General features: G+C 39.8%; 1 protein-coding gene across 6 annotated transcripts in view; it reads left to right on the forward strand.

Moving 5' to 3' along the window:
- PCCA (propionyl-CoA carboxylase subunit alpha) overlaps window positions 1–19873 on the forward strand; it is a 387356-nt gene that overhangs the window by 248464 nt on the left and 119019 nt on the right. For all 6 annotated transcript variants that reach the window (XM_077813024.1, XM_077813033.1, XM_077813018.1 and 3 more), the window contains one exon: window positions 4579–4681. In XM_077813024.1, coding sequence (XP_077669150.1) covers window positions 4579–4681 — 103 coding nt within the window. The remainder of the gene's footprint in view (window positions 1–4578; window positions 4682–19873) is intronic.

Here is a 19873-nt window from a genome sequence, read left to right on the forward strand (position 1 = left end):
AGTTCATTCAGCTGAGTTGTCTCCTGTACATTCAGGCCTGTTCTCCACTGTCACCAGAATTTCCTTTGACTCTAAGCCTCAGGATAGGGTGTCTCACTCCAGCCATGCCACATGGATCAATTCAGGATGTTTTCTCCATGGTATAGCTTCTAGGTTGGAGGGTGATCCATCTTATCCTGACATACCCTGCCCACTCAGAAGATCACAACAGCCTGGGTGTTGAGAAGAAAGCCACCTTCCTGCTCCTCCAGCAGTGAGTATTTTTCAGAGGAACGGCTAGACTCTCAGCGAATGGCCAAAGACCTTGAAGTGTCCAGAGCTCTAGATCAAAGGACTCTGAGGAGTTCTCAGACAGGGGAAAAAAGCCTTGCCAAGGCACAAGAAGAATTATTATTTTCCAGTGCAACCTGACCTCCCAGATGTCGTCAAAGAAACCTTTTCTTATCCTGGTGGAAAACTTCCCATTTCCAAGGCAGTTTAGAAGCTTTGACTTCCCTTCTAAGTCTGGGAAGCTGTCTTCAAGTTGGACTTAGTAACCATATGAGTATGCAACCTACTGTTCCAAACCCATAGGCACCCAGTTAACAGGGTTGGAAAAGTCCCTTTGTAAAAGGATCCTGCAGTTTCAGGAAACAAGAGAATTGCACCTGGCCTGTGGCTGTGCTCATGGGAGTTTGACACCCAGGCCTAGCTGGGATAGTAGCCATGCTTTTCAAGAAGGAATAAACTCAATAAAGCTGAGCAAGAAAGGCTGAACAAAAATAGCCTCTGCTGGGAGAGCAACATAGTTTTTTTTTTTCTTTGATTGTCAGCAAAGTCAAATTTGTGAGGTCACTCCCAGCCAAATCCAACATGAACAGGACCAAACCAGCAGACTATGCTTAGGGTAAAAAATAATCTGATGCTATGCTGACAATGAAGCTGACCTACTGATATCCTGGGGAGAAGACTTCACCTCTTTTACAAACTGCTAAATCCTATCAGTCGTTGCATCAGGAGACCATATAGAATTCAACCAGGCCCCATCAAGAACCCACTAAACGCCTTCTCCTCTCTCTCCTTATCCCAGGAAATGTAGGCAGAGCATCACACTGTTAGCTACCTTGTAACTATCCAGGAAATTTCCTGATTCCAATGTCTGTACTCTCTTCTACGAGCTATCCCGTAGAGATCAGGATAAGCATATCTGGGTGGGATCTAAAATGGCTAAATGATTTTGACGTACAGGAACTTCAAGATGGAGACCCGGAGAAATATTATTGCTAACAATGCTTCATGGAGTTTTTCTCAAATCTATTATTTTGACATTTGCTCCTGTATGCCAGTGGAAGAGGCTTATCACAGAAACTTGACCATATCATTTTTAGTATGTTAATTACAAGTGTTGTGGGTATAGACAGCATCTCTAGGTAAGATCACGTGGGAATTTTGGAGTGGGTCATACTTGCGAGGGGATGCTTTTGAGCCCAAGGTCAAGAGTTTCAAAAGTGACTAGTGATTTTGAGTAATGTGGCACCTCAAACGATTGAAGATGCAACTTGTATACTACATCATGCTATCATGTGATCCATGTGCGTATGTAATACGTATGTGTGTATATTTATGAGGAGAACGAGGAAAAAATAGATACCTGTGTAAAATGAATTCCAGTGCTATCCAGGTAAAATTATTATACAAGAATAAAACTCAAAAATTCAGAAGAAAAAAGATATATGGATTATTTATTAAGGTTGTGCCTTTTGGAGCAAAAAATAAGATACGTTTAATTTTTCTTTTTTTAAAATGCGAAGCGGGGCACCACATTACACACTTCGGCTTCTCTCAGTGTGGAAATACAAGCAGCTGGATGAGTCTTTACATTTATTGGGCTGTATGTGATCTACAAACTCCTTACTAAATGTAGATGGGGGAGGAGAGTCTCTCCTGCTTACAAGCAAGCAGCTTGATCACAAACCCACGCAGCTGCCACTCATGGAGGCAGGCACACACAGCTGCAACCAATAGAAGAAACAAGGCCTGCTATAAACAGGAGAGTGCAGAGAAGGAATGGGAGGCAGAAAGGCTTGGGATAGCAAGGTCGTGACAGCCCTGCAGCAGGCTGCCTCCAAGAAAACAGCCAGGAGACTGAAAAAGACTGCAAACCCAAAAAGTGAAGGGTTGACAGTCTTAATTGAAGGTGCGGGCCCAGGAATTGACCTGACTGAGAGTAAACTAAGCTGGCTTAGGAGAAGCTGAGGCCCCTCAAGAAACCACACCAAGAGGCAGTGACAGGGGCCTAAGTATATGATGAGCAATAACAGGAGAATACAACAGATGGGGCAACTCAAGTTAACAGTGGGACATTTATAATTAAAGGTTTAAAAAAAAAGTCCTGTGTAGTCTTGTGAAAAGAAGACTGAGTGGGGGGAACTGATAACAGTCTTCAAAGGCACCCGGGGTCCCTTTTCGACCGGGCATTCCGGTTGAAAAGTGGATGCCTGGCAACCCTAGCCGTTATAGAGGATGATAATCTATTGTTCTCCTTGACCACTGAAGGTAGGACAAGAAGTAAAGGACTTAATGTGCAGCAAGGAAAATTTAGGTTAGAGATTAGAAAATGTTTCTAACTATTGGTATAGTTAAGCTCTGGAATAGGCTTCCAAAGAAGGTTGTGGTATTCCTGTCAATGGAGGGTTTTAAGAACAGACAAACACCTGTGGGGGATGGTCTAGATTTACTTGGTCTTGCCTCAGCTCAGGAGGCTGCAAAGACTTCCAGCCCTTCCAGCTTTACATTTCTGTGATTCTATAATTAGCATAGTATGCAGTGGATACAGTGCTTCAGCTGCCTAGAAGTTATCAAGCATTTTGTAAGCATGACAGCAGGGTTGAATTTTAGGGAGAGAGTTAAATGTGGACAATGTAATGGATTTTTACAGGGTGGTCTTGCTATGCATAAGAGGCAGCACGGGAGACCAACTGGCACCTAAAAACATCAATTCAATGAAACTCAGAGCCTCAACCAGCCTGAATTACTATTTATTTATTTATTTGTTTGTTTGTACTAAAATTGTGCCTAGAATCCCAAACAATATTGGAAGCCTATTGCACTTGCTGGTGCTCAGACAATAGTCAGAGTTAGTCTCTCCACAAATTTCTGGTTTAAATTTAAAACACAACCAGTTAATGTAACAAACTATAGGGAAGGCAAGATAAAGGTGACAACTGATGCATAAAAATGTATAGACCTACAAATTACAAATATAGTTTAAAACAAAACAGCTAAAAATTATTTTCTACCTTTTTTTTTTTTTTAAACCTGCCAAGACTTGAGTTCCAGGGTCTGGTTCCCTTGCTGTATCTTTGACCACTTTGATGTAACATAAAAGATGCAGTTCCCTGGATTGTCTTAAGTTTGTGAGTTCATAGACCAGAGATGGCCAACCTGAGCCTGAGAAGGAGCCAGAATTTACCAATGTACATTGCCAAAGAGCCACAGTACTACATCAGCAGCACCCCCACCAACCCCAAACCTCCTGCCTCTTGGCAGCCCTGCCAATCCGCACGTCCCCCTCCTTTCCCGTGCCTCTTGCCTGCCACGATCAGCTGTTTTGCAGTGTACAGGAGGCTCTGGGGTGGAGGGGGGAGGAGCAAGGGTGCAGCAGGGGAGGGGGCAGGAAGGGGCAGGGGCTTGGGGTAAGGGGTGGAGTGGGGGCAGGGCCTGGGGTTAAGCAGTGGAAAGTTGGCACCTGTAGCTCCAGCCCTGGAGTCAGCACCTATGCAAGGAGCCACATATTAACTTCTGAAGAGCCGCATGCGGGTCTGGAACCACAGATTGGCCACCCCTGTCATAAACTATTATGGGAGGAATATAGAACTCTGACCTCAAGTCTTGGCATGTAAAAATCTTCAGTTTAATGTATCTACAGAGATTCGTCAATAATGTATAAAATATGTATATTGTTAAAAATAATGTATGTATATTATTTGTTTGGCTGGATTTGCATGCTTTTGTGTCTAACTGGCCTTTAACTTAGTTTTGTTGTGTGTGATTATGACATGAAGGTGACAGTGAACCACTTTTGCTTTTAAAGAAAAGGAGTACTTAGCGGCTAACCAATTTATTTGAGCATAAGGTTTTCTTTTTGCAAATACAGACTAACACGGCTGCTGCTCTGAAACTTTTGCTTTTGAAGTTCCAAGTAGTCTTTTTATTTTTTCAAGTGCCACTCCTCTTCCTTCCCCAAACCCTCTCCTCATCTGTTTTTCACAGTTTGCAATATCCCTGCAACCAACGATGGCTGGATTTTGGGATTCTCCTCAAACTTTATCAGTGTACTTCAGTGACACAAGGTGTCAAGGCGAAGCAGAAAATATCTCAAAAGGCTTCTCCCCTAAAAAGTTTTCTCCTTATGTGCCATAATGGACAAAAAAATATGATATCTAGTAGTTTTCCCAAACATGCTCCCTGACTGTATCAGTAGGGTTAATAATATTTAAAATCGTTTATGAAGACCCTATGAAGAAAGTTCATGTGATTAAAAATGGGGAGAACCTGAAAATGCCGTTAAAATATTCTTTTTTCCATTCCTTGCTTTAGAATTTCTCTTGCTAAGCTGGATCTGAACAACTGGGAGCTGTTGGTACAGCTAGGAGATGGAACTTACTCTGTTACAGTTTCAAACAACGGGTCAACATTCTCTGTAAGTTTTGCTCATTTTCTAAGAAATGTGAGGCATTGAGTCAGTATATATTATTCTTGATTTGTGGTACTTGATTTGTGATCAGTGCACTAGCACAGTTACACATTTGTTTCATCTTCTGCAGGAGACCTTACTGTAAATTAGAATACCATCCTTCATATGCTAATTAAGTGGTACATTTCCCGTACAGGGATTTATCTACACTCTAAAGTCAATGGGACATTTTTGTATTCTACTTTCTTCTTACATTTGTTTTCTAATTAACAAAATTGTTGTTTAATTCCTTACTTAGAAGTGGACTTTTATGCTGTGCCACAAGAGGTATTTGAGAGCAAGAAATGAAATTGCAATTTAAGATACTGGTAAAAATCAAACAACTAACCAGGAAAAATGCATAATCGGGATGACTGTAGCAAGCTACCATTAAAACTGAGGGTGCAAGTGCAGTAATTAGCCACAATATGCTGACACTTCATTTTGAGTCTGGAAACCCTTTGCTTCAGATGCACAAATATACAGGATTTAGCTTTTACAAAACTTGCTAAATAATTTCTTTTGTCTTGTGATATTAAAGAGTGAAAGGCATAAAGCATTGCATTATGTTGGAACCATGGATGATGATGAAATAAAATCAAGCTAAATCAGAGGTGGGTTAACTTGGAGAGTTGGGAAGAAAAGTTTGTGGAGGAAAATATTTTTATAATTCTATAGTGCTGATCTCAAAGCTAACCTGAGAGTTTTAAGAATGGACACAATTTACATAAAGTCTGTCAAAGCTTTAAGGCTGGTACTTTCAAAAGAACTTCAAATTGATGCAGCTCCTTAGAAAATTCCAACTTAAATATGTCATGTCATGAAGACAGCTTTCTCAAGTGGTTTCACTTTTGCTTTGCTTAAAAGTTCTCTTAAAAAAAGGCAAAGATGTAATGATTTTATTTTAAAATTAGTCAGATTTTAGGACATGTGGCTGTTTGTGGCGGCTGAGCAGCTGCAGGGGGGCCCCTGCCGGTGGCTGAGCAGCTTGTGGCTGCTGAGCAGCTCTGGGGTCCCTCTGTCCTCACTGCTGGCAGCTGGGCAGCTTAGTGGTCCCTGCCGGTGGCCAGTCAGTTGCAGGGCCTCCCCCGCTACCACCGGCAGCAGCTGGGGAGATGTGTGTGTGTGTGTGTGTGTGTGTGTGTGTGTGTGTGGGAGGTTCCTTCCAGCGGCTGCTGAGCAGATCTGGGGTCCCTCTGCCACCACCAGAGGCAGCTGGGAGCTGCGGGGAAGGGACCAGCTGCTCACAGAGGCTGAGCAACTGCAGGGTGGGGGCCCTGCCAGTGGCAGCGGCTGGAGAGCTCAGGGGTCCTCACTGGCAGCGGCGTCCGGTCAGTTGCAGGGGGTCCCACAGCTGCAGGAGGGTCGCCGGCAGAGGCTGGGCTGCTGCAAGGGTCCCCCCTCTACTGACTTCAGCTGATGTTACTGAGCGTGCTCAGTACACCCTAACTAGCACATTCAATCAGATAGCAGTTTTTCACACTACAGGGCAGCTGGTCTGCTGCGGGGGTCCCCAATGTTGCAGAGGGTGCTACAAGTCACGGATTCTGTGACCTCCATGACATAATCATAGCCTTATTTATTAAGTGAAGAAGAAAGTAGCTTCAAATCCTGACTAGTGCCTGGTTAATGCCCTCCGTTTTTGTGAAAACTTCCATGAACTCCTTAAAGTCCTCAGAGTCTTGTGTATTCCATTGTTCCATAGCTGGGGGAGTCACCCTTGATGTGGAATTGTGCTGCAGGTTCTAAAATTTTGTTTTCACACACATTTTCCCTTGAATAGCTAAGAGTGTTTTTTTTAACCCAGTTAATTAATTTGGTGCAAATTTGTATTGTTTTTGTTTGAGAGTCTTATTTCAGTTTAGTTTCATTGGGTTTAAAAAAAAATAAATTGAACAAAACCGAAACAAGACAGTTTACATGCAAACTTGCACCAGTTTAAAAATACACTGTTAGTTAAACTGTTGTAAGTTTGTGTGGAAAAGGCCTTTAAAACCAGAATTATGTTTCTGCCCCTTGTAGTTATAAAGATAACCTTGAAAACACCAAAGTGTTACCTTCTAGAGTCTGCACAAAGCCTGGTAGCTCTGAGAGGTGTGAACTGCCCTGTTCCTCTCAAACATATAAAAACTGAAGAGGACAATTTAAATGCCAGTATTCTTATTTTAGCAGGGAAAAAATGCATGTGCATATCCCACAATCAAAAACTATCTCCCCAGCTGTCCACTAGCCGGTTGCCAAAACCTCCAGCTTCTTCAGTGCCAAAAACAGCAACATATCAAAAAGTGAAAATGTTGTGACAGTCTAAAATAAATGGAATTTAATATCAAAATAAATAACACAGGAGGAGTTGTACTGATTGAATTAACTATGAAAAATAATACAATAAAACCATCAATATTTTAATTTAAGTGAAGCTGCTCCAGAATTCCCAGTCTGTTGCAGCACAATGAACCCTGATTTTAGGTCCAGGTTGTCATGGACTCTTTGGTTCTATGTGCAATTCAAAAGACAGCACGACCATGATAATCAAAGGGTACAGAGTCTAGGCAAGAATGAGTAACTTAAAAGTAAACTTATTTTCAGTACTTAAACTGTAATTTAAAGGAATTTATTATCGTTTCATGCCACTTTGCCTGAGAGAGAGAGGCTGGGGAGCAGGGCAACAGGAAAGTACTGCTCTGCAGAGTTCCAGCAAGGCAGAACAGGATGGCCCTGGGACTTCCTGCCCTTGTCCCTGTGTCCTAGGCAGCATGCTGCTGCTTTTCCCTCAGGTTGTGTTGCGGTGTCACAGGCCAATATGTAATAAAATGAAATACATAAAGGAGAGAGAGAGAGAGAGAGAGAGAGAAAGAGAGGAGTAACTGGACCCGGTGCAGTCTAGAGGTTCAACAAAATGGACTGAGAGTCGGTAGTCTTCTGGGTTCTAATTCTAGGCTGGCCAATAACTTGCTATGTACCTTGGATAAGATACTTTATTTCTTTGTACGTCAACCAACCTAACTGGAAATTGTATGAGATAGGTGAATCTCACTGATGACCAAAGGCTACAACTGACCTAAACTTTCCTGGGTACAAATATATTAGAAAATAAAACCCAGCCCTGGAGATTGTAAAGCAAAATGACACATCATTCTGTGTTTATAATTTTTTGTCAAATTTCTTCTTATCCTCACCTACCTCATGGTGGTTCATGGGTCACTGTAATAAAAATCAAAACCTTATGAAACATTATTTCAAAAAATTGCAATGAGAAGAAAAAAACCTCTTAAAACGTTAAACAAGAAAATCGAAGAAGGGACAGAGAAGTCCTATTCCTGAGAATTGGATATAATGTACTATGGAAAATGCAAAGCCCAACTGCACTGACTTTCCAGTCAGATTTTTCACCTAGAATGTGAGGAAGCAAATTGAAGCCACATGTTGCACTTTTAGATTTACTCTTCCCTGTTGCACTGACATGATCAGGGATGCTGACTTTGTGGGATGGATGCCCTCATCAGTAGTGGCAGAGGTAGCTGAATAAATTGTTCAGTTGGATAATTCAGTGATCAGTGAATGGATCGTCCTCACAGCACCGTTTGATCCCTGGGTCATCTTTATAGTTTTCTTCTCTTACTGTTATCGTAAGAATAATTAAAAATATTATGCAGTGGCAAGCAACAATAATATTTATTATTCATTTTCTAATTTGTTGAATTTTTTAAACTTGTCTATCTGTGCAGATTACTCAGAACAGCACTCCCTTAGTGCAGCCTGGCCTAAAAACTGAGTGCCATGGCTTCCCAGAACTTACCTGCTCGAGGGCTGACAAGCTTGCAGCGATCACTTCAGGTCTTTAAAATACTACAAAAGTAAAGAAAATTTTCTGCTTCTTGTGCCTACAATAGGGGCTGGAAAATAAATGGATGAAGGTGTTTTACAAACAAATGAAACTCCCTCTCCCCCATTATCCTGCAGCCACTACAATACTTACCCAATTTGTGCAAAATACATTTTAGTTTAATTTTCCAGTATCAGGCATTATCCCTGAGTCAGTTCATCTACATGTACTTTTAATTGTTCAGAAATTTTATACTCAAGTTGGTTTGTTTAAAATCTTGGCAACCTTAATGAGATCTGTTGTCTTGTATAACATGAACTCACTAACTTAACTCATGAAAAAATCAGTGTTTCTGTTTTCTTCATTTTATTGCTTTATCTTTTTTGTATTGATTGCGAGAAGAATCTATGAATTGGCTGCTCGTCATACTTTGATCTTTGAAAGACAAAATCTTCATACTCCAGCTCTGTTTTCCTATCAATTATGTATATTTTTCATTATCGATCAAGAAATTATCCTATCATCATGATTACCAACATTAGTTTTTAAAACCTTCCATACACCAGCATAGTGTAATAAAACTAGAGTCTTTTTGTTTATTCAGTTTGGACTCAAATATTTTTCCTTCTGATGTATGGAACAATCTAGGCATGAAGCGTACCAGTCCAAGAAACAATGCAGCTTTGTTGGTGAGGGGTGAAATCCACTCCCCCTGCATCGTAGAGCAGTTGGAAAGACTAAATCCACCCCAAATCCAGATTCACTGGACATGGCTACTGTGTGGTTTCTTTCTACCACTGCAGCTTCTTTTAAGCCGTGGTTTGGAATAGTGTCAGCAGTCCCTCCTAGCCAGTCGCACAGGGTATTTGGGAGGCTAAAGGAGTCATGTAAGGGTGGGTCTGTGGCCTGCCTCTGGACCACCTTTATCGTGGTCTTCAACTCCATTCAGACCTAATGTGAAGACCCTTTTGTTGTGAAACTGCGAATAGGGACTGTCCTATTCAGCCATTTTACTAAGAGACCCTCCACATAAGTACTGTATAGGGCATATGTGATGTGAAGGTCCTTGGGCTGACCCCTTTACGCTGTGGGTGAATGTCATACCTAGTGAGAATCTTTCATATCAGAAATCTTTGTGGAGTGAAATAATTTAGTTAAATTTTATAATAAAAAATAATAGCAGAGTGGTAGAGAAATTTAAGAGATAGAAACAAGGGAGAATTTAAATACAATGGTCCAGGATCTTCTGAGCTTTAATTTATTGAATTCACCACTCTACAATTTTCCTGTTGCAAAGTAAAGGGTTTGGAGATGAACAAAAGAGTGAAAGATAAATAATTACATGATTGTAAGTGTCCTCTTTTCACTTCTACAACCCACCCTCTTTTTTTCCCTTAATAGTTTTCAGTATTTCTTTCTTTCTAGTATGAATATCTCCAGAACTAGAAAACAAAAGAGCAGGATGAATTAGTATCTTTGTTATGGCAGAGATGTTGGCAGGGTGGGGAGGATTTTATTATTATTATTATTTTTGGCTACACTCACCGTCTTCACAAAAATGAAGGGTGAATCCAATGTTGGACATCAGCAGTAAGGAATGACATGTTAGAAAGCACACTGCTTTCTCATTTTTGTTGTTTAGTATTTTGTATTAGTGCCCAGAAATATGCCAGGGCTTAAGAGTACAGATTAAAAGATATGGCCCTGCCCAAAAGAGTGTCCAGTCCTTGTTGCCTATTTACAGTTCATTTCTCGGTATGTAGGTTGAGATTATCGTGTCATATTAACAAAGGATTTGAAGCTATGTTGTATTCTATGATGTGTATTTTAAAAATCTCTTGGTAAGGCAGTTTTATATAAAATTTGTGTGTGATTCTCTGTTTTAATCTTTCAAATTCTCTGTGCTCAAAGTGCATTTGAGAACTGCTCTGCAGCATTTCTCTGCGCTTAGCACTGATTTTTCTCCTTTATCATATTTGAACATTTTCTCCTTCCCTCTAAGGCTCTTTATTGCTATAGTGGGTACATACCTTACTCGCCACTTAACCCAGGGGTGGGGAACCTTTTTCCTATCAGGGGTCACTGACCCACAGAAAAAAATCAGTTGTGGGCCACACACAGCCCCCCCCAGGGGTCAGGCGGGACGGGACGGAGGCTCAGGGCTTCCCCCCGCAGTGGGGCGAGCTGGTGCTTGCGGCTCCAGCCCCGTGGGGGATGTGGGGGCTTGGGGTTTCCCCTAGGTTCCGGGGTGGGGCCAGAAATGAGGGGTTCAGGGTGAGAGAGGGTCTTCGGGCTGGGCCAGGGGTTTGGGGTGCTGGAGGAGGTGAGGGTTTCGGCTGGGGCTGCGGGCTCTGGGGTAGAGCTGGGGATGAGTGGTTGGGGGTGTAGGAGGGGGCTCCCGGCTGGGGCCAAGGGGTTTGGAGTGCAGGAGCAGGCTCAGGACTGGGGCAGGGGGTTCAAGTGTGGGTGGAGGTTCGGGGTCTGGCGTCGGGGAGGAAGTTTGGGTGCAGAAGAGGGTTCCAACCTTGGGCCGGGGGATGTGGTGTGGGTGGGGGTGCAGGGTCTGGGAGTGAATTAGGGTGGGAGGGCGTTTGCGTGCAGGCTTTGGCCGAGTGGTGCTTACCTCAGGCGGTTCCTGGTTGGCGCTGCAACGGGGCTGAGGTAGGCTCCCTGCCTGCCCTGGGTCTGCGCTGCTCCCAGAAGTGGCCACCATGTCCAGCCCCTAGGTGGAGGGGCCGGGGGCTCTGTGTGGTGCGCCCGCAGGTGCCGCCACTGCAGCTCCTATGGCCATGGTTCCTGGCGAATGGGAGCTGCGGATCTGGTGCTGGGGGCAGGGGCAGTGCGCAGAGCTTCCCTGATTGCCCCTGCTCTTAGGGGCTGCAGGGACATGCTCGTCGCTTCTGGCAGCTGCACGGAGCTGACTGGACTTTTAATAGCCTGGCAACCCCAGCTTCTCTCTGCAGCACAGCAAGCCGGCGCTTGCAGCTCCAGCCCCACGGGGGGATCCCGAGGTCCGGGACTTCTGGCCCGCGGTGCGGTGACTTGCTTTGGGCTGGATGAAATGAAGCAGCGAGCCGGATCCGGCCCATGAGCCGTAGGTTCCCTACGCCTGACTTAACCTCACCTTCTCCATTTAGTTGTCAGAGAATTTCCAGATGTTTTCATTTACAGAGTAGCTTCATATCACTGTAGTTCTGCTGAATGTAAGCTATAAAACAAAGTGGCATGAACAAGGTGAAGTAGTTTGGGAGTCACTTCTAGCAAATGGAAACTTGATCTATTTCCAGTGGGGAGTCGTGTAAATCAAAACACTAAATAAAATGGCTAACAGCAGTTCAGATTACTTTTTCGATCACTGTTAAAATAGGCTTACATTTTTGCATTGTATTGTATGATTTCCTAAATTTAAGAAAAGCAAATTGATGCAGAAATGACTATCTGTGGGAAGTAGGTGTGACTTTTTCAGCATAATGACAGGTTTATTAATGAATATGTTAAATGCATGGTTTTTTAAAGGAACAGCTTACATTTTTCAACAAGATGTCCATGTGGTACATGTCTAGTTGGGTGGACGGTTGCATTTGCATGCACATTAACATTTTCAAGAGCAAAGCTATTACTGTGGACCTAATTGAGAGCACAAAAATAAGTGGATTTGAATTTGGTCTTGTGAACTGGAGGCATGGTCATTATAAAAATATACAATTGTGTAGACAACATGCAGTTGTCATTAATTGACTATATCCTATATTGCCAATGCACTGTAATTAAGTAGCTGTATGCTTGAATTTAGTTAATATATGCATGTGTAACTAATTATGGTTGTTTGAATTTAAAAATGTAATTAATTAAAAGCATGACGTAATCCTATGTTTCATTTGCTGCAAATCCAGTTACTAAGGGATATAATTGATTTTTAAATTATTTAGAAAATATTTCCTTTGTTTAAAATATCTTTAAAGAAAGAAAGAATACTTGAAAATTACCAAAAATCATATCAATTGTTACAAAATTTGTAAAATATTTATTATAAAAATGAAAAAATGGTATGGTATAATATAAAAGTAAGTTATACATAAACTAGTTATATGTACCCCTCGTCCACATGTAATCTATTAAATACAAGTATATGTGCAATAAAATATTCAGATAACTAATGGCTTCCTCCACGTCCATCTCCTATTTATGTAAATATGTAACAGGTTTCCCAGACCTGTCTCCACAGGCCGCAGGTTGCCCATCACTGTTATAAAATAAATTATCTAGTCTAAGAGAATAAATAAAAATAAATTAAACTGTATTATTATTAATAATACAATTTATAATTAATGCCCATGTGGTAGGTGTGCATTGGGCATATATTAATACACAGTGAATAGGGCACAAGGGCAAAATATTAGGGATGTACCAGTAGGTGTGATAAGCAAAAATCTATAAGGGTTAAAAAAGAATTTTAAGGAAAAACTGTTAATTTAAGGTAATTAACATGTGTTCTTTACATAAAAATAGGCTTTCGCCTGTCATTAATTTTCTTTTTGATTACAGAGTCCTTTGTTAGTTTGAATGAAGGGAAACAGCACATTTGAGGGCACAAGTAGAAGGGGACAGGTACGTTTCACAAGGGAGAACTGATCAGTTTACAGTTGTAAGCAGAAAAACTTTCCCTGCATTTTACAAAATGTTGACGATAATTTAGTTGAACAGTCGTGCACCTAAGTGCACAGTCACAGTAGGTGCGCAATTGTCCGAGCCTCAGTCCCAATTACCAGTTTCTGCAGATGCTTAAATTTCTCTCATCAAAATATTTCAAGTTACTAATGTGTGTAATTACACTTTACTGTGTACTTAAACTACTTCATAGCTAGAAGTATGTCCTGCCACTATTAGTTTCATACCTCCTTTGGCATTAGGTGTGAGTTTGTGTCTTGAGTGTCAAAGCTTGTAGATATAATTCTTAATGCTATGACGGTAGTCCAGCAACAGTTTTAAAATAAAATAAGTAATGTAATAAAAAATGAGATGGATAATGAAAATGTGTGTCAGATCGTAACTTCTGTTGGCATGAAAATTGACCATCCTGGTCTTCTGCCTATATAATGTTTGTAAGAGTTTTTTCTTGAAAGTACCTGACTCCTTTTTTGTATGTATGCAAGATTGCAAAGTTTGTGTATTTATTTATTTTATCTTTAGTAATTTGTAAAAGTTCCATTCCACGTAAAAAAAATCTGTTGTGTTCAGAAATGGCCCACTAAACTTTATCTTAACTTTTAAAAAAATCTGATCTCCTCTTGAGTTCTCTCATCCACCTTCTTGAATTGTATACATTTCAATCCTATCCTTAATTCTTCTTTTTCTAACGGGTACAAACCTAACTTTACTTTTCACCACACAATAAAACCTGTTATCTAGTAACAAATTCATTGTAATCTTATGCACCTCGTACATTGCTTCAATAACATTCTTGTTATATATTGTGTCCAAAATTATGCACAGTGGCTCAGCTTGGCAGCACAATATTCTTGGAAGCCCTTTGTATAATAGCTATAAGGATCTTTTGTTATACTGCTTTCTTATACAACTGTTTGCTTACCCCCACCTGCAGCCATTTGGGGATGGCTTAAAGGAAGGAGGGAATTAAAAAGAATGAAATCGAGTTTCATTGAAGTCAGTGTAAGCAGAGGTTATTCTTATCTGCTCTCCACCATTTTGTTTATGCAGGGACAGAGCTGGAAGAAGGGGTGGCATTTTGTGGGGGAGGGAACTGTTATGTTTTTTCTCTAATTTCTCTACAATTTCTCTTTTGACATGCTGAACATCCAACTTTCAATATTTTGAACTATTTTAATGCTTTCTTAATTTTTCTACTTCTTCGTCATCCATTTGAGGTGTAAATAAGACCAAACTTAATGCTGATCCTAGTACCATTTTCCACTCCTCTCAGAACTGGTTGCTCAAGCGCAACTCAGAATTGTGCCATTAGCACCACAGCTATATACTTCATTCTTTTCGTTATTGAGTATTTCAAGAAAGGCGATAAGACTATTCGTTCACCATCATCAAGTCTCTGTCATCGTAACGTAGTTAGAATTTGTTAAACATTACTTCCACTTTAGCAGTTGCTTCTGATTGTTCTGGACTGTATATGTTCAGTTTTGGAAAAAATCTGTACTTATTCACTTTGTTTTAAACAATGCCTCTAGAGTATTCCTCAATAAGGAAATAAAACATGTTAAATATTGGTATCAGATTATTTTTTTCCTCTCCTGAGGCAAGTCCCTTTTTTCCCCAATAGTGAGGAGTAAAAACATCAGAAATTAACTTCTTATACCAGCATTTTAAGGAAGAATATTTTATATAAAGAACACATGCCTTATATATTCTGACTTTCTTTGGGCATCAGGTGCTATTTTGCTATTATGTACTTGAGCTACATGGTTGTTTTAAACAACATGCCAGTTTGTAAAATCGGTACATTAAGGGCTTAAGGGTACAAGACATACATTTTTATTATGTAGATGATGTTTGTCCATACACGCTTATTTACATTTGCTATAGTAGTTATAAATGGATGAGAAAAAATACCTGTTAATGTTGATGATCCAGAAAAATGTGTTAGTGTATCTGATAATTTTTGGTAACAGATTTTGTTCTCCATTTTAGAGTAGTTTTGTAACAATGATTACTGCAGTTCTACAATAAATCCTGTTTTTCAAGGAGTTGTAACTTTGTTGTAAACTTGCTATGAGCTGAAGTCTGGCACACAAGCTCTCATCCTGTGAACAAGTTTAAAAACAAAGACAAGAAAAAAGGTCTGAAAAATGTTAGAATGGTTTACACTTTAGCCATATAGAGAATATATCAGTTTGGGGAACTTACTATCTTTTCAACTTTTTAAATTAAATTTAGAAACATAGTATCTTATAAGGTTGAATAAGCTTACCAATGATCAGTTTCTAACTTTTTAGCCAATGAAAGCTGGCTACTGCTGATATATTTAGTTACCATCTTGGTGGCTTCGTAGGGTGAGTTTCTATGATGTAACAGGTAATATTAAGTCTGTTTTATATGTTTACAACCCACTAATGACAGGTGTTTAAATTATTAAAAGTAAAGTAAAATCTAAATAAAATACATGTGAAACTATAACATACCATTTGTTTTCTTCAGAAATCCTATCTTTTGGTAGAGCAATGTTTATTGTGTCTCCACCCTCTTCCTTTTCCTTTTATGGTCTTTTGTTATTAGATTGCAAACTCCTTGTGTGCCAAAGCATTGTCTTTTTTATTCATTTATGTGCCATGTACAACTATGATATTGTATTAAAAAGAATACATAATTAGTTAAGGATTCCTAAAACAAATCATAAGTAAAATATTTCTTGGATTCTTTTTTCATCACAGAATCATATCCAAGACTATTTTTAAAAAGAGCCCATAATTTTGTAGAATGAATAGATGAAAAATGTTGTGAGCTCCTCCTGCTGGTTCAGCAGCAGCAGCAGTTACAGACAAAAGCATATTAACATAATGTTAAGAGCCTGGCTTAAATCCACAAAAGCAGCATTAACTCTGCAACTCCTGGCGGAAGCTTCAACTTTAATTCTGTTCTCAGTATATATGAGCACATTTGATATGCAGCATCACACTTTAGGTCCGGGATCTCTGACTCCTAGGCACATAGGGGTTGTGGGGGAGAAAGTAGGGTAATTTCAGCCTAGAGCTGCTTTTTTAGCTCTAAATTTCCTTGCTTTTTTAATGTAAGGAAGACTATTAACATTACTTTAATATAGTTTTCATGGTTGATAAAAATAATGCTGTTGTAATGGTTAGATGTGCGTCAACTGTGACTAAATGTTTTGATGTAGTCTTCTCAAAAGACAGACTAAAGCTTTCCTTTGAAATATGTGAAGCAGTTTTAGACACAGCTTCTCAGATGGATCTAATTAGTCTTTCATAGAACTGGATGTCCGTTTGTTGCAGCTGAATTCTCATTTCATTCACCCATAACTAGAAACACCTCTCTTCAAACGTGTTTCTTCAAAGAAAGAGGGGTTTAGGATTCCATGTTTTACTGCTTTTTGATGTTGGTTTCCCTTTAACTGAGAAGACCTTATGTTTATACAACTGTTATTATTAAGAAAACATAGCTTTGTTCATGAAAGTTCATTCTGTATCAATGTTGGCTATTGGTAGAAGTCAGAGATCTGTTTAATAGATCTTGCTATACCAGACTAGTAGGACAGCTATATGTCTGATTATTAAGCTCACTGAAGAAAGATATTAATGCAAACAGAATGTATTAATAAAACAGGAAACACTTTTTGTAACAGGATGAAAATAAAGATGAAGGACTGTCAGTTATGGGATTCATCAGTAAAGAGTAATCATATTTATTATTTAAGTACAATTGCTGCCAAAAAAGAGCATTTTCTCTACAGCTATATTTACCTTTGTTACAGCATTCCCCATCTTAAAATGAGAAACGTTGCAAGTACTCTGGGTGGTAAATGTTTGAATTAATCTATAACTATTCAATAAACGATACTTAGATACATCAGTAGTTGGAAATACCTAAGAAAAGGGGTCAGATTCTCAGCCTACTCCCATCCCCATTTGGCTGCTTTTGCCAGTGACATAACCAGCTATCTGGATATTCCCCAAGAGTAGTGTTGCTCAATGAGCAGTGGATCAAATCTGTGGCACTCTGGAAATCTGTGACATACCAGGAAACCAAGGTAGCTGCTGTGCAGCACTGATGTAGTATGGTGATGTTGTATTTGCTGTAAATAAATATTGACTCGTTGGTGGCAGTAGACAGGGCAGTGATGTTGGGAGAACAATTCTAGGTTCTTAATGATTACATTATTTTAAACTGTTTTTAATCTTTAGTCATAGTCAGACCGGAGAGTAGCAATGGGAAGTGCCTGAGTAAACCTAACTGAAATAAGTGATTTTTGTGGAGAGGGTTGAAGGAGGAGAGTGAATTTGTTAGACATACAGGCAAAGGGAAATATTTGTCTAAAATAGCAAAACTGAACTGGGTCACTGCATGTGATTCATACATAGAATATCAAATGGATTATGGAATGATACTTCAGTGTCAGGACTCCTGGTGAAAGTATGCTAACCACACGGATAAATCACAAATGGTTTATGTAGTCACCAGAAAGATGAAATGGAATTATACCGCCATAATTCTAAATGTATGCATGTATTTTATATAATATTAGACACAGAAAACTGTTAAAACACCATTATTAAGGTTGGAAAGTGAAGCATCCAGAAGTTAGGAAATGTCAGATTTAAAGTTGTGCCTGTCCAACCTGAATTCATCCCACTTGTGTGTATGCATTATGATATGGTCTAGATTACATGATCATATTTTTTCACAGGACCCCTGCCTCAGTCAGTGCACAAAGTGGACCTGCTGTGGGGATGAATCAGGGTTGTGCAGTGAAGGAGAATGTTGTCTGTTGGCTCACTACTTCATTTGTTCCAGAAGTTGACAGGTGTGTAGTGAATGAGGCTGGAGATTGCAGGAAGAAAAAGGATGGTTTCATGGTTACAGCAGTTGAATTCTTCCCTGGAAAATTGGATTATATCCCTGCCTCTGCTACAGATTTTCTGTGAGATGCTAGATGAGTCACTTAAACCATTTTGTTTTACAGGTGGCCGCTAATTGTTTGTTCCTTATTTATCTGGTGCCTGACTTGAGACCCTGGGGTCTGATTTTCAGAAGCACTGAGCACTCACAGCTGCAATTGAAGTCACTGGGATCTGTTCTTTTAAAATATAAAGTGCTGTGTAATGCTAAGTAATGTGAAAAATCAGGTGCTGGGTGCCTCAAGTTCAGCATCCAAAACTATTGAATACTTTTGACCTTAATCTCTTTGTGGGTCAGTTCCCCTTCTCCAAAATGTGGGCATTAATATCCCTTCATTCCACAGGAGTGCTGTAAAATAAATTAGTGTTTATGAAGCACTCAGATACTATAGCAATGAGTGCCATGAAAAAGCCCATGAAGAAATAATTCTGTCTTCAGAACAGGGTTTGAATAGTGTGTGGCCACACATTGAACACTGAGAAGACAACAAAATATTGCATAGTTGCTCATAAGTGAGGATCTCCATTTTGTGCACTGAATGGGCGGGGGTCCAGTGGAGAAAATATGTGGTCATGTAATTAGAGAGTATCATAATGCCCGCATAGAAAGGGGCCGAAGTACGATTGCATAAACATCTTAATTACTGATTTTGAGTGCTTTATTTTTCAACTTAAAAATATTGTTTGTATTAATTTTTTGTGTGTATTTGCCTAGATTTTATAAAGCAATCTGAAAACGCGCCCAGAAACTCTATCATGTGGCATCATATTGACACCCATATGGATAATCAATAGCGTTGGAATCTTTAGATCCACCTGCACAGACCTCTGCCCCTTGAGCTAATTGAATAACTGATAGCAGTAGTAGATTGTTATACTCTGTGTGGATCAGCTCTAGAGGAGAATGAGACACTTTGCCAGTGGGTTGTGCAGATATTTGCTGAGAGCAAGGGAGAGATTCATGGATGAATTAAACTTTCATTCCAACTGACTTCTTCAGAGTTTAACTCTGTAAAAATATAAGCAACTGATGAAAAAGCAGAATAGTACGTACCCTGTGCAAGAAGCTTCAAGTAAAAGTGAAAGAAGCTTCAAGTAAAAGAACCAGATACAAAACAGCAAATATAGTATAACATAGAACAGATCTAACAATTCCAAAAATGCTGAACTGTATACAAGGCATGTGTCATAAATATAAAGGGAAGGGTAAACCCCTTTGAAATCCCTCCTGGCCAGGGGAAAGCTCCTCTCACCTGTAAAGGGTTAAGAAGCTAAAGGTAACCTCGCTGGCACCTGACCAAAATGACCAATGAGGAGACAAGATACTTTCAAAAGCTGGGAGGAGAGAGAGAAACAAAGGGTCTGTGTGTCTGTCTATATGCTGGTCCTTGTCGGTGATAGACCAGGAATGGAGTCTTAGAACTTTTAGTAAGTAATCTAGCTAGGTATGTGTTAGATTATGATTTCTTTAAATGGCTGAGAAAAGAATTGTGCTGAATAGAATAACTATTTCTGTCTGTGTATCTTTTTTGTAACTTAAGGTTTTACCTAGAGGGGTTCTCTATGTTTTTGAATCTAATTACCCTGTAAGATATCTACCATCCTGATTTTACAGGGGGGATTTCTTCATTTCTATTTACTTCTATTTTTATTAAAAGTCTTCTTGTAAGAAACTGAATGCTTTTTCATTGTTCTCAGATCTAAGGGTTTGGGTCTGTGGTCACCTATGCAAAT

Source organism: Eretmochelys imbricata, chromosome 1 (assembly GCF_965152235.1).
Source record: "Eretmochelys imbricata isolate rEreImb1 chromosome 1, rEreImb1.hap1, whole genome shotgun sequence".
In the NCBI taxonomy this organism is placed as follows: Eukaryota; Metazoa; Chordata; order Testudines; family Cheloniidae; genus Eretmochelys; species Eretmochelys imbricata.